General features: G+C 31.7%; 1 protein-coding gene across 2 annotated transcripts; it reads left to right on the top strand.

Moving 5' to 3' along the window:
* Positions 1 to 4579: 4579 nt before the first annotated feature.
* On the top strand, positions 4580 to 15674 carry CYLC2 (cylicin 2). Of its 2 annotated transcripts, XM_045372844.2 has the most exons (6): positions 4617 to 4633; positions 10826 to 10866; positions 12408 to 12529; positions 13971 to 14127; positions 14245 to 14502; positions 14587 to 15150. In XM_045372844.2, exons 1-6 carry the CDS (start codon positions 4617 to 4619, stop codon positions 15021 to 15023), a joined length of 1032 nt encoding a protein of 343 aa, XP_045228779.1. In that variant the 3' UTR covers positions 15024 to 15150. The 2 variants fall into 2 exon arrangements, with proteins under 2 accessions (XP_065387145.1, XP_045228779.1); XM_065531073.1 differs by having other exon boundaries at positions 4580 to 4633; positions 14245 to 15674.
* Positions 15675 to 15910: the final 236 nt, after the last annotated feature.

Genomic DNA, 15910 nt, shown 5'->3' with positions numbered 1-15910 from the left:
AAAAGAACAAATCTGGAGGCATTATACTATCTGACTTCAAAATACACTACAAAGCTATAGTATCAAAAGTAGTATGCTACTGGCATAAAATAGACACACAGCAATTGAAAATAAAAAAATGAAATACTAGCATAAAATAGATACATAGCGATTGAAACAAAGAAAAACAAACCTAGAAATAAATGCATGTATTTACAATCAACCTATTTTTGAGAAATGCACTAAGAAAACATATTGGGGAATGGTCAGTCTCTTCAATAACTGGTGCTGGGAAAACTGGATATTCTACAGGCAGAAGAATGCAACTAGACTCCCTATTTCTCACCATAAAGAAAAATCAACTCTAAATCCATTGAATACTTAAAAAAAAAACAAAAAACACAAAAACTCTGATACTCAAAACTATGAAACTACTAGAAGAAAACAGAGAAAAAACATCACAAACCTGGACTAGGCAATGATTTTTTTGTGTAAGACCTCAAAATGACAGGCAAGAAAAGCAAACGTAGACAAATGAGATTACATCAAATTAAAAAGTTTCTGCAAGATAAATGAAACAATCAATAGAGTACAAACAACTTAGAGAAGTTGAAAACTATATATCTTACAAGGGGATAATATCCAAGATATGTAAGAAAGTCAAACAACTTAATAACATTAAATGAAATAGTTTGATATAAACATGGGCAAAGTACCTAAATAGACATTTCTTAATACATACAAATGACAAACAGGTATATGAAAAAAATGCTCTTGCACATCAAAGTGACAATGAGATATCACTTCACCACAGTTATAATGGCTATCATTAAAATGACAAAAACTACCAAATGCTGGTGAGGATGTGGATAGAGGGCACATTGTTGGTAGAAACGTAAATAACTACAGCCATTACATACAATAGTATGAAGGTTCCTCAAAAAAGTAAAAATAGAACCATCATACAATATAGCAATTCCATTACTGAGTAAATAGCCAAAGAAAATAAAATAAGTATGTCAAAGACATATCTGCCCTTCCATGTCTATTGTAGTGCTATAACCTTTTTACTGTGTTATCATAAAAAAAGACTCAGTGTACACAAATTATAACCTACAAAACACTTAAATATATTTACATATACATTTGAAAACTAGAATATTTATGCTTGAAGACATAGTTATTAAGCTCAAAACAACCACAAAATACTTCTGTGTTATTACAGTGTTGAAGCTGGATAGACATTGGCAAGATCTTAAGATATAATAAAAATTATATATATGAGGCAGATGTATTTCTATTAATCCTCAAATAGTAATACTATTTGCCATAAAACACAGTGAAATCTCATCTTGTTATAATAACATGGATGAACCTGGATTACATTTTGTTAAGAGAAATAAGCCAGGCACGGAAATATAAACTGAATGATGTCACTCATTTGTGGAATCTAACACAAGATGATCTCACAGAGGTGAGGAGTAGAATGGTTACCAGAGGCTGGGGAGAATAGTGAAAGGGAGGTATGGGAGAAGCTGGTCATTAGGTACAAAGTTAGACATGAAAATAAGTTATGGTGTTCTATTACACAGTGGGGTGACTATAGCGAATAATGTATTATGTATTTCAAGATAGTTAGAAGAAAATATTTGAATGTTGATGTGGTTTGGATCTGTGTCTCCATTGAAGCTCATGTTGAATTATAATCCCCAGTGTTATAGCTGGGGTTTGGTGGGAGGTAACTGGATCACAGGAGTGGATTTCTCATGATAGTTTAGCACCATCCCCTTGGTGCTGGTCTCATGATAACGAGTGAGTTTTCATGAGATCTGGTTGCTTTAAAGTGTGTAGTGCCCACACCCCCATGGCCTGTTGCTCCTGCTCTGGCCATGTGACATGACTGCTCCCCCTTTGCCTTCCACCGTGAGTTCAAGTTTTCTAAGGACTACTCGGAATCCAAACAGATTCCAGTATCATGCTTCCAGTACAGCCTGCAGAACTATGAGCCAATTAAACCTCTTTTCTCTATAAATTACCCAGTCTCAGGTATTTCTTTATAGCAACACAAGCATGAACTAATACAAATGTGATCACCACAAATCATAAATGTTAAAAGTGATTAACATGCTAATTATCCCGATTTGATTATTATACAATATATACATGCATTTAAAACCCCCAACTGTACCCCATACATATGTACAATTATTACATGTCAATTATAAATAAAACTTTTGGAAATGATACAAAGTATTGTACGGTGTAAAATGTCTTAGAATGCATTTAATAAGGTGATCTCTACATTTATATACCCTTTTTATTGTCTTAAATCTTTTGTGAAACAGAGGGAGATAAATTGATGATACATGAATAGAAAGATAGATGAATAAGTAGATATATAAGTCATACATATAGAAACATTATATATGCACATGCTACATAAATATGTGAAACATTGAGTCACTGAGATTATTACAAGCTTGAAGAATCTACAATTACATATATTGATTTTAAGGATGAAATTATAAGCCATGTTTCTGAGTTGATAACATACTGCAAACTCTTAGGAAATATATCTTGTTCAAGGACCACCTCCCCTAACCTTTACATTGTTATTATAGAAAAAATGAGTTAATGCATACAAGTAAGTGTACACTCTATAAAGCACTAAAAATATGTGTATATATACATTTATAAAGTAGAATATTTATGTTTGAAGACATGATTTCTAAGCTTAGAAACCACCACAAAAACATTAATATAGGATTATAGTGCCGATGCTGGATAGACATTAGCAATATCTAAATATATAATGTGTGTGTGTATATATATATTTATATGGTTGATATATAGATAAATATATGACTGATATATTTTGATATATTTCTATTAATCCTCATATTCTAGAATAGACTTTTCGTCTTAACATTGGATATGTTGTATCAAAATTTTAAGAAAGGCTCTCAACAACCATTCCTTCGGAGTGTGAGTAGAATTTGTGAATAACAGGAGATAGCATTCCGCTGATATGCTACATTATGAAGTACAATTGATCAGTAAGATAAAGACAGTATCTAGGTTGCTTGAATCTAACCATTTGAGCCATTTAGGAAACAAAGTTTTTCCTCAACTGATAGTGGTTAGGAAGGCTGAAAAAAGATAAGACTGATTTAACTATAAGGACTCTATGAAATATTTCAGGTTTGAAGATGTAGGGGGCGGTATTTGAGAAGGAATTTAGGCAGTGTCTAAGAGCAGAAAGCAGCTCATAGCTAACAGCAGGAAGAAAACAGAGATATCAGAACTACAGCCACAGAGAATTAAATTCCACTGGTTGAAATGTGCTTAGACACTGATTCCTTCTTTGAGTCTCCAGGTAAGACATAGTTCAGCTGACAATTTGATTTCAGTCTTGTGAGACCCTAAGCAGAGGACCTAGTTAAACCTCTAAGCTTTTGAATTATAAAATTATGAGATTAAAAATGAGTATTGCTTTATTTCACTAAATCTGTAATAATTTGTTATGTAGTAATAGAAGACTGACACATGCTCATTATAAAAATATCATTGGCTCTCTAAGATATTACTAGATCATACACATTTAATTAAGAAAGACAATAAGAGATTAATTAAAGAGATGATAACACAGAAGACAAGTATTGCTGGTTGCCCAGTCATGATTTAGATTTTAATGTATGATGATAGAGTAAATGCATTAGATATTAATATTTGTATAAGCCACTATAGACTATAAAATGCTCAACAAAATATTATAAAATTAGAAATTATACTTTGCTTATTAAACTATCACTTTTCAGGAAAACTTCCGTCGATATTCTCCTTAAGTCAGATAGTGAAATAATCAGATCATAGAAATCCAAATTATGGAAGGCTCCCATCCCAGCTCCAGTGCCTCTATAATTTATCATTGTGTAAGATCGGTTAGAAACTTTCAGTCAAACTACTAATATTTTTGTAGTTTACCTTTTATAGTAGCTGATATTTAACAAAATTATTTCTTTAAGACAAAAAATAGTGAAGACGTTTTAAAAAGAGCTAAACAAGAGCAACATGTTTAAATGCCCCTCTATATAGTACTAGTATTCGTTTACTAATGGGGTAAGATCGTGAGTTTAATAAAAATGTACTATCTCAGATATATCAATATGTTTATAAGTTTAAAAAAGCATATAGCTTTGTTTAAAATATTTTGTGTATGAGCAAACAATAAGTTTAAAATGAGAGAAAGACATGTAAAGTTTTGCAAATGATATAACAAAAGTTACAGGAATGAAACGGAATTCAGGACTGCAGCTGATTCTCACAGATAAATGTTTAGACTTACCTTTTTTCCCTATCAGTCAATAAGTTACAACTACATGAAAAAAAATAAAACAAATATTTTATTAAAGTGTAAAATCAATTGATTACTTTTAAAACCCCAGCTAGATTTAGTCAGTAATAATAAGTGAAAGTAAATATTAATCTTAGAATTTTAGAGAACATAAAACACAGGTGTCTCCTTTTGTTTTACTCCTTTAATTCCAAGTGCTCTTGGCTTCTTTATGATGTCACCTTTCAACATCACCAGTCTGAACTTACAATACTTAAGTCCTGGCAAGTCATAGGTGGGGAAAATGTCTCTCCCAAGATTGTAAGTCACATTTTATGTTTTAAAATAACTGAAATACTCGTTAGCTTTACATTTAATTTATTCAGTGTGAAGAGATGTTAATTATATTATTATTGTGCCATTCATAAGCAAAAGATAATGTGTTTAAGCAGACAAAGATTCTCAAGCGACATAACAGATTTTTTTTTTTTTAATTTAAGATATCGTTAGTGCATGCATTTCAGTAAAATAGATACCTGGCTTTGAATAAGTCTTTTTTGTTTGTTTTTTTACTGTTAGTCTTACTTGATTTTTTTGGTCACATTGCATTTTGGGTGATATAAAATAAAATAATTCATGATTTTCAGTCAGGGAACCCCTTGGAAATTTCTGTGAATAATTTTTGTGTATGTAATAGTGACTGAGGAATGTGACTGAATTTTAGAGGAGGCATATATCACAGTATTAACCTTTAGTAAAAATGGGACAGCTCTATCCAAATACGACCAGCTGAATACTAATTGTATCCCTCTTACAAAATATTGAATATGTGAAAGTATTTTGTAATGTAAAGCAGATAATCCAGACATGAGAAGTAAATTATATGACAGTAGCTTACTTATGCTTAATTTATTCTGTGTCAAAATAAGGTAGGTAAAGAACACATTTCAATTCTGTAAACCTTTTTACAGAGGACATGCAACAAAGGTGAAGGAATGGAGTTTTGCAATATAAAGTATGGGTGGGCCTTCATTTAGCAGTATTGTTAAAGGAAAGATAAAACATGAATTTTGAAAATAAATTGGCTTTCTATAGATGCTGGTGCCTACTTTGTATAAAACAATCATTAAAGTATAATTTTTGGTAAAGGTTTAAATGCATTTGTCATGATTACTTTAGAAGCTGAGTAACTTGATGCCTACTATGCAGTAATCCGTGTTCACCTAATATGGCAGAATTACACTATATTTTAATTACTTTAAAATATACACTATTTTAATTACTTTAAAATATATAAGCACTGTAAAATGTCTATGCTATTATTGTTATCATGAGCATCAAATAGCTTTCGGAGAACTTGACCACAATGGTTAAAAACCTCTTTTTGGTCTTATGGCTATTTTTTATCCTGTTATTCTAGTGTAATCCCAAAACATTCTTGTTTCTGTAGGAGGAAACTGATAGAATTCATAATCAAATGGCATCACCATTAACCACAAAAGTACACATAAAAAATCTTAATAACAAATTAGCATGTTTCTTTGGGTTCAAGTGACAGCTCCCAATTCATTTAACACACAAAATTTAAGATGCAGAAAATTAATTTTCAGCTCCATTTGTCTTTTCACTAAATTCTTCTAAGAATGGCAGAGCCTTAGTTTTGGACTTAACATTTCTGTGCCTACGGCTATCAACTTGTATCTGATAAAGAAAATTTTTCTGTTTGAACTCAGTTTTTCCCTTCCCACTTATTCCTTCTCTAATACCTTTGCTCTATCCATACCTGAGCTACACCATTTAACAGTTTCATCTCTTCTAGCCTTGGCCTCAAATTTAGGTTGTGTTAGTCAAATCAGCCCGTTTCTAAAGTTGAATAGAACTAAGATTTCTGAAACAAGTAGGAGAGGATATCACAAATATTTGATGTGAGATAGGGTATCTAAAAATATGAACAGTTAAAATTCCAATATTAGCTTCCTGATCTCATATCTAATGCGTATTTTACATTTTTCTCTCTATTGAGTAGCATTACTAAACTCATCTCTTCCTATCCGGGTCTAGAGATTCACCTTGATGTAGAGAAGGGTTTATCAATCTTGGCACTACTCACATTGTAGTCTAGAACACTTTTTGTTTGAATAGAGGATTAGAGGGTCCTGGGGGTAGGGGAGATCCAGCATTCTGTCCATAGTAAGATACATTATAATATGTTTACCAGTATCCTTGGTCTCTACCAACTAGATGCCAGTATCATCACACACACATACAAACAGACAACTGTGACAACTAAAATATCTTCAGATATTGCAAAATGTTCTCAGGGTGAGGAGTTCAAATAAACCCATGCTAAGAAATACTGCTTCAGAAAATGCTAGAGAATGATAGAGAATTTTACTACACACAGAGCCATTCCTCAGCAAGACAATAATCCTGGGGCAGTTGACCTTGCCTTTACACAGAGACTCCTCTAGCAAATACAAGAGTGGCTCAGGCTGCAGTCAGTTCCTAGAAAGCTTTCTACCATGTCTTTTATGGTCTCCTTTTGCCTGCAGCTGATGCAGATTCCAAAAATCTAGTCTACTGGCAAGATATCTGGCAATATGCATACAAACAGGAGGTCTATGAACAACTCACATGTAACTGGGGGAGATATAACATTTAAATACTTTGACTTTGAATCCACTATGCATTTTAAAAACACATCTAAGCAGAGATACAGTTACAGGCAAGAGTAAAGATGGGTGTATTTTGTATTTAGATTAAAATGTAATTCAGACTAAAAGGAAAAATACTCAGAAAAATAAACTTGGTTAAATGTTTACCCCTTTAAAAAAAAAAACCCTTTTTTATACTGATAGAACAGAAATAGATTTTTCTCTTGAGAAATAAAGTCCCCCATGTCTCTTGCATCTCTACTTTTTATTTAAGAAAACTTAATCCTAGTTTTCTAAGTTGCAAATACATTATATTCTACATGGTTGACAATGGGAAACCTTCTTTACCTCAGAACACGCAGTTACTGAAAATGATTTTGAAGCGATTGAATATATAAGCTTGAAATGAAGGTGGAATTTTAGTTTCTACATTCCATTTAATCTTGGTAAATATGAGGCACTAATTACTATGTTTCCTTGTATACATCCAGACACTTTAATTTAAGCATTAGTCCTATTAAACAACAGCAATAACCTTTTGACTTAATAATCACATTTTTCCCTCTTCGTAGGTTAAGTCATTAAATTAGATCTTAGGGATTTAATTTAAAATTGTGAAAATACATTTACATTCATATAAAATATCTCAAAATGAAAAATAAAATAAGGGATACACTAACAGTTTATTTTTTAATATGACAGTCTGTTGGGGTTTTTCAATAAGAATGTCAAAAATTGAATGCAAATGCACCCTGCCCTAGATAATTACTTGACTATACCAGAGACGGAAGGAAAGAGATGCTCTCACCAGCACAGCCAGACTTAAAGAAAGAGTGGGAAAATGCTATCAAATCCAGAAGATCAAATTGCTCTAATTGCTTATCACACACATTTACATAGTGAGTAGGGGCAAGAGTATTTGGTTTATTGCTGTTTTGGTTCTTATAAATGAATCTCACTAAAAATGCAAGAGGTTAAAATTTATTGAACTGTCACTAATTCTAAACTCATAAACACTAAGAAATATATAGAAAACATTGATCACACAAAAAAGATACATTATGACGGATTCCAGTCAATCCAACTTGCTTTTCTCCAACCAATGGCCGTCCAGTACCACATAGAGTCTTGCTTATTTTTGAAATGAATAAAATAAAATTGTACTGTGTATGTGCTGGTATTTCTGGACTTTTTCTTTCAATATAATATTTCTTTGTATTCATTAAAGTTTCCATATTGCACATATAAGTAATTGATCCCTTTAGATTGCTGAGAAGTATTCCATTACATTTATATAGCACACTTAGTTTATCCATTCCTTCATTGATGGACACCTTTTAGTTTGAGGGTATTGTGAATAAAATTGCTATGAACATTTTTGTCTTTGTCTTTCTGTGGACTTTTACTTTTGTTTTCCTCCTTTTCTTTATTTCCTAGAGGAAAAGTTTTAGTTCACTTATGCAGCTTTTATATGTATTTTAATAACTTGTTTCTGTATAATTTGCTTTTGTGTTATTTCAAGTTTTAATTAATTTTCCTGAATTTTATCTAATTTTCCTGGTATATAGAAATATACTTCATTTAAACTATTTATCATATAATCATTAAACAAGTATAATTCATTAAACTCTGTATCATATAAACTTATTACATTTGATTGGCAGCTTTAACAATGATTATTATAGATGCCACTGGATATCATATTTACCCAATTGTGTCCCCTAAAATTAAAGACAATTTTACTTCTTCCTTTTCAATTTTAGTGCTTTCATTATTTTATGAAACAAAATACAATCTGGATTTAAATGAATATATATAGTAGCTTTATCTTTGCCTTATTTTTGATTTTTAAGGAAAGACAGTCAATATTCCTCCATTAAGTTTGATTTTAAAAATAGGCATTATCTAGATGTATTCTATCCATCTGTGGACTATGTTCTCTACTGCTAGTTTTCTCAGAATTTTAAATTATGAATGCATATAACTACTTTCTTTCAAAAATTATTCTGCACATACTGAAATGATCAGGTGATTTTTTTTTTTTTTTTACTTATTTTGTCAATTGGAATGATTGCATTGGTTGATTTTAGGTTAAACCGACCTCATATTCTGGAAAGTAAACCAGATGATCATGATGTATTAGCAATTTTATATGTTTGTCAGTATGATTTTTTAAATTTTAAGAAATTATGTGCCCATATTAATGAGGGATATTCATCTGTAATATGCATTTTTAGTATTGACCTCAAAAGGATTTGGGTTATTTATATTAGCCTCAAAAATGAGTTGGAACATACTTAGTCCTCCTCTACTTCTTTTCTTATACTATTTTCCTAGTTTCAATGGAGAGATTTAAAACATTGATTTTAAACATTTTTTATAATATATTAAAACTGTAAGTTATTATCTATGAACTTTTAAGCAGTATTCTATAATTTTCATATATTATCTTATTGTTAAGTTGCTTCTTTTTAAATAGGTTTTCATTGTGGTCCTTATGGACCACTGATTCTTTAAAAGGAGCTGTTTATTTTTCAAATGTTTATATATTTTCTAGATAATTTTATTATTGATTTCAAATTCAATTGCTGGGTGATTAAAGAATATGTCCTAGAAATTAAAGAAGAAATTAACAGATCATTTTAATGTACTGTTTTGAAAATCTCAGTTTTAGAAATGTTTCATGAACTTGAAATCTTTCCTCTTTGAGAGCTTTTGGAATAATGCAGTTAGTTCATAATCATCGTTGGACATCAACATTTCTTCAGTAGTATATAAATGTACTTTGACTGGATCTGAATTTAGAGATTCAGATATGGTGGGGCAAGTAATTTAGTTGCATGTACTCAGTTTAAGATGATAGGCTAGATAACTTATTGGTGAAAACATATTAAATATTATTCAGCTAATACAAAATTTTATAGCATGAAAAAATGTGCCACGTTTTATGCTGCTAGCTTCATTCTTTAGTCAAGGTATCAAAACACTGCTTTTCTGTGCGTAAACCTTAGGTTTTACACACTGTCAAATAAACACCACATGTGTTTGTGTATGAGCACATAAGCCTCAAACTCACTCATGACCAACCATGGCTCTGTATCCAAAATATAATGACACAATGTAAAGTAATATTTCTCTAATAGATCTTAGGATTTGTCTTCATCACTAATAAATAAAAATTGGATTGTAAAACACTCCTTCATGGGAACAACCATGTTTAGCTAGTAATAAAACAAATGGGAACCTATAAATGGAAAACAATTTGCAATATGGTTTTTTTCAGATTTTCTTTTAAAAGTAATAAAATTCCTTATGCACACTGACATATACACATGTACACACAAATTCATGGGTGCACACATATGCCATTTAATCATTTGGATTTGGTGAAGTTTTGAGAATATTTTGAGGATATGCTTTTACGTAAGCATAGGGTTTACAAAGTGATACCTTTTTTCAAATTCAATTGCAAGAGAATTTGGAGCATGAACTGGGAAAAATAATTCAACTGTGTTTTTGTATTTTTTTGTAAATGTATATTTTCAGATGTGCAATTTGTTTACACACACACACATATATAAACAAAGTGTACATCTGAAAATATACACACATATATTTGTGATCCATATGTGTATATATAGTTTGTTTGACCAACCATTATTTAGTACTGTTGTAGTTTGAAAACACATTTGCTTATCTCTATTATCTTGGAGATGAAGTAATCTTATATAACAAAAGATATCTGAGATTGTAAAATAGTTCTCTAGTTGTTGGTTGCAAGTACTGAAGTATATTAATGACAATTTAAAACAGTGATTTTATATAAATTAACTAAAACCTTTCTTTTTTATTTTAATAGCCAAAGAGTAAACTTTGGGCCATATGATAATTACATTCCAGGTAAGAAAGCATTCAATATGTATTGCAAAACATGTGTGCTTAATTTTATGGTATTATCCTCCATTCAAAGTGATGAAGCAAACATTGCCATGAAATGAAATTGATAATTACCTTTCTTACAGGCACAGTGAACACCTTTTACATATATTTTGCTTTGTTTTGAATCCAAAGAAGTTTAAGTAAATATGTTCAGTATATGAAAGCCGGAAATAGTTACATGTTAGAATTCATACAATCAGATAATCTTACAGTTGAAAAGCAATGTAGAAATTGGATAAATAACTTCTTGTTATTTAGAAATTTCCTATAAGTCAGGAATTTCTTCTACAACATTCCTGATAGATTATATCCAGCTTATAATTGGCGCCAAATTTAGTTACTAGACAAGACAAAGGCATTTGATTTTGAATAACTTCAAATATCAAGTACTTTCCCCTCAGATACTGAGTTTAAATATAATTTTCTTCTGTACATTTTTCCCATTGATCCGATTTTTAGAAAACTCATAGAAATGTCTATTATTTCCACACATTAAAAAGCTGCATGTATCTAAATACAATGCTGAAATCTCTCCTTGGTCTCATTGGTAAATTAAATATCTTTAATCATTTCTATTATAGTTTCCAGATTACTTCACCCACCCAGTCACCATTCTGTAGACTTTTTGTCAATTTCCATTACAAAATATATTACCTATAAAATGTCATTCTTGGGTGTATAGAATTTACTCTATTTTTTTTTTTTTTTTTTTTTTTTTTTTTTCTGGACACGGAGTCTTGCTCTGTCGCCCAGGCTGGAGCACAGTGGCGTGATCTCGGGTCACTGCAAGCTCTGCCTCCCAGGTTCATGCCATTCTCCTGCCTCAGCCTCCCTAGTAGTTTGGGACTACAGGCGCCCGCCACCACGCAGCTAATTTTTTGTATTTTTAGTGGAGATGGGGTTTCACCGTGTTAGCCAGGATGGTCTCGGTCTCCTGACCTCGTGATCCGCCCGCCTCAACCTCCCAACGTGCTGGGATTACAGGCGTGAGCCACCATGCCCGGCCGCATTTACTCCTGTACTTTGGAAAATTATTACTAATTAAGGAGATCTTAAGCCTTAGCACTTAGATTAAATCATATACTTACTGAATATTTATGCCGCCATTGTGCTAAGTACTGTGGGAGCTACAGAAGCAGTTAACTTATTTTCTGTTATTAATAAAATTGTATGCTAACGAAAAGCATAAAGCAAATACCTGGACTGGAAGAGACACATTTAAAAGGAAGCAGTAAAACTGAATCTTCCCATTTATATTATAGCTATGTTAGTTTTGCAATGACTACCTAGCACAGTTATCTGTGAAACTGCTCAAAATAGAAAAATCAATGTTTATTTCCTCATATTGATAACAGAAAATTGCAAACATTACCAAACAAATGAAGTCATAATTTGAATCACTTGTTTATTCATTTACATGATATATGTTGCACGTAATGCCATTTCAGCTCTGATGAAATTCTATTCACTCCAAAATGTGTGTTTTGTCTTCCTTATTTTAGTCAGTGAATTAAGCAAAAAATCATGGAATCAGCAACACTTTGCCCTGTTATTTCCCAAACCACAACGGCCAGGAACCAAAAGGAGATCAAAACCTTCTCAAATACGGGACAATACGGTTCCTGTAAGCATTGGAAAGATTATATAATTATCGGTAATAAGTAATAACTTAGCAATAATTATAACCACAGTAAGTAATTATAATTAGTCTTAAGTAATCACTGAGTAGTAAGCTTGTGAAATCGTGTATAGTTGTATGTGTTATAGTTCAAAGCTGACCAACAAGTTTCTGCAATGATGGGAATATTTATCTCTGAGTCCAATGAGGCTGTTAAATACTTGAAATGAGGCTAGTGCAACTAAGGAATTGAATTTTACATTTAAATCACATTGAATTAAAGTAAATTCACATGTGGCTATGAAATGCCCTATTGAACAGCACAGTTAGAGGTGATTCAACATCTACCACTTAAAGAAAGTAGATATGTTTTATTTGCATTTTACTGTATACAGTTGCCCCCTTTATTTCACATTAACTACTTTTTCAGCAACCCCATATTATAAAAATTGTTTCCAAGAAGCATAAAAATATGGAGTTACTGATATTAGAGTTAGTATGAACATTCAGGAAATGTTCTACAGCTGGAGAAACCCCTCATTTGAGTCATGGGATTACATTATACCTTTAATGCTTCCTCAGTTACATAATATGGAATTCAGGATTCAGAGTACTGGAAAATAAATATTTCCCAATGTTTCTGGAGTCAACATGGGATTTGCATATGTTCAAAGAAAAGTTTTCACAAAATAAATGTATCATTAACTTGCTTATTTTTAAAAACGTAACCCATTAATTGTGAACAAAGTTCTTGTTCATTTTTTCCTGAGTTTATTTTTTTCCCATTTTTGTTAATATTGGTACAAAGATTAGCTATTTTTGCCATTGAGTTTTGTACATATTTAATTCAAAGCTGAAAACAAAATGCACAATTTCTCTCAAATTAATATTCCCTGTTATAGAGTTCATTATTTCAGTTACCAATCTGATGATACTCAATTCGTGTCTGCCAAGCAATAGGAGTTTCAGGCTTTTATCTTCATCCATGAGTAGCATTCTAAATTCCAGAGACTCTGAAAATAAAAACAGACTAACATATGTCTCAACCTGAAACTATTAGATATTAGAGAATAGTTTCTGATATACCTGGAAATAGAAGGTAGGCAAGATATTCCAAGAATTCTCAAGAACATAGAGTTTAAAAAGCCTCCTATGATTGTGAAGATACACCATGAGTCTACCAATTAGAACCTAAAATCCTGAGGGAACTATGAAGATCCTATAATCTGAAAGTAAGCTCCAAATGAGGCATGATTATTCACTAGTTTAAAAAAGGGATGAAAATTTTTAAAAAAATAAAATAAAGGATGAAATCTCAAACTTCCCCATTTTTTAACAAAAGCTAAAATCTTTTTACGGTTGAAGTTAAAATATATTTGGGATATGCTAATAAAAACTGTGTTATTCACCCACAAGTTGTTCATCATTATTGTAACCAATCTTTCAGATAATTGATGAAGAAAAATTTAGAGGAGGTCATAGACAACCATTATGGATGTACCGTTCTTTAATGAGAATTTCTGAGAGACCATCCGTTTATTTAGCTGCCAGGAGGCAGCCTCTCAAACCAACTCATGCTGCCAAGGTGGATTCTAAAGCCGCAGGTGGAGAGAACTTACTGTTTTTGTATTATCTCTGTAATTTTCTGATTAGGTTTCTATTAGAATTTTATCAAGTTTGGATTTTCTCATTTTAAGAAATATTTAAATATTTTTCCCCAGAGATTGGTAAAAAAGGTGAAGACAAGACAACACAGAAGGGCACAACAGATTCTGAATCAGAATTAAAACAAGGAAAAAAAGATTCAAAGGAAGGCAAGGATGAAGAGAAAGGAAAAGATGAAAAGCTAGTTGCAAAGAAAGATAGCAAAAAGGGTAAAAAGGCTGCAGAGAAGGGCAAAGACTCAGCTACAGAATCTGAAGATGAAAAAGGAGGTGCAAAGAAAGATGACAAAAAAGATAAAAAGGATTCAAAGAAAGGCAAAGACTCAGCAACAGAATCTGAAGATGAAAAAGGAAGTGCAAAGAAAGATAGCACAAAAGATAAAAAGGATTCAAAGAAAGGCAAAGACTCAGCAACAGAATCTGAAGATGAAAAAGGAGGTACAAAGAAAGATAGCAAAAAAGGCAAAAAGGATTCAAAGAAGGGCAAGGATTCAGGCACAGAATTAGAAGCCGTAAAAGCAGATGAAAAAAAGGATGAGGACGGAAAAAAAGATGCAAACAAAGGTGATGAATCAAAGGAGGCCAAGAAGGATTCCAAGAAAGATGCAAAGGAGAGTAAAAAAGGTAAGAAAGATAAGAAGCCCAGTAGTACGGACAGTGACTCAAAGGATGATGTCAAGAAAGAGTCTAAGAAGGATGCCAAGAAAGATGCCAAGAAAGTTACTAACAAAGAATCTGCTGAGTCAAAGAAGGATGAAAAGAAAGATGCAAAGAAGGATGCAAAGAAAGATGAAAAGAAGGATGCAAAGAAGGATGCAAAGAAGAAGGGCAAGTAGAACTTGGATTAGAATTCACACTGCAAGAATAATTCAAAAGCATATCTGACGAAACAATAGTGGTAGTCTGCAACTGAATTTGTGAGAAACCAAGAGGGTTCAAAGAATTAAATAATTTTTAAAAGGTAGTAAAGAGGAATACAAAGGAGAACTCAGAAGAGATTTATAAAAATGTATAAGAAAGATGTCAAGAAAAATTAAGGGGGTATCCATTGAAAGACTTGAAGAATATACTTACTCAAATTTGGGGATATGAAGAATTCAATGAATGATCTCTAGAAAGATTTAAAGAATATTCAGATAAGGATGTTGAAGATAATGACATTAAATCTATGAAGACACACACACAGTTTAATGAAGGCTTAAAAAATCCAAGGAGACAGATGTTGTATCTATAAATTTAAAATAATCTCAAGCTGCATCCACAGATTTAAAGAAATATAGGAGCCAAGAAATGAAGTTAAACAGCTTATAGAAAGTCTGCTCTCAAGTAAATGTAGCATTCCTTTGAAAAAAAAAAAAAAGTAAAAGAAAAGAAAAAAAATGTATTACCGCCTGATGAGCCTACATCTTTCTTCCTGAAGTTTAAACAACCACAATCATGTTTATGGTTCTTGGATGTCCCACTTCCAACCCAAAAGAAACACACTTGGTAAGTCAGTTTTCTTTTATTTTAAGCCAGATTGAATTAATTCTTGTCTTTTTCATTTTTGTGCGTACATAGGAGACGTAATAATAATTGAACCAAATTATAACTAGATAAGAGGAATAAGTTCAAAAGATCTATTGTACAGCATGGTGACTATAGTTAATGACAATATATCGTATTCTTGAAAAATGCTAAGAGAACGAACGTTGTGCTTTCATTGCATAAATGATAACCATGT

Source organism: Macaca fascicularis, chromosome 15 (genome assembly GCF_037993035.2).
Source record: "Macaca fascicularis isolate 582-1 chromosome 15, T2T-MFA8v1.1".
Classification (NCBI taxonomy): Eukaryota; Metazoa; Chordata; class Mammalia; order Primates; family Cercopithecidae; genus Macaca; species Macaca fascicularis.
This window is presented reverse-complemented; position numbering and strand designations above follow the sequence as displayed.

Coding starts and splice junctions, on each gene's coding strand:
- CYLC2 (XM_065531073.1), top strand. Junction 10,867..12,407: donor ATATGATAATTACATTCCAG/GTAAGAAAGCAT, acceptor TCCTTATTTTAG/TCAGTGAATTAAGCAAAAAA. Junction 14,128..14,244: donor GGTGGATTCTAAAGCCGCAG/GTGGAGAGAACT, acceptor ATTTTTCCCCAG/AGATTGGTAAAAAAGGTGAA.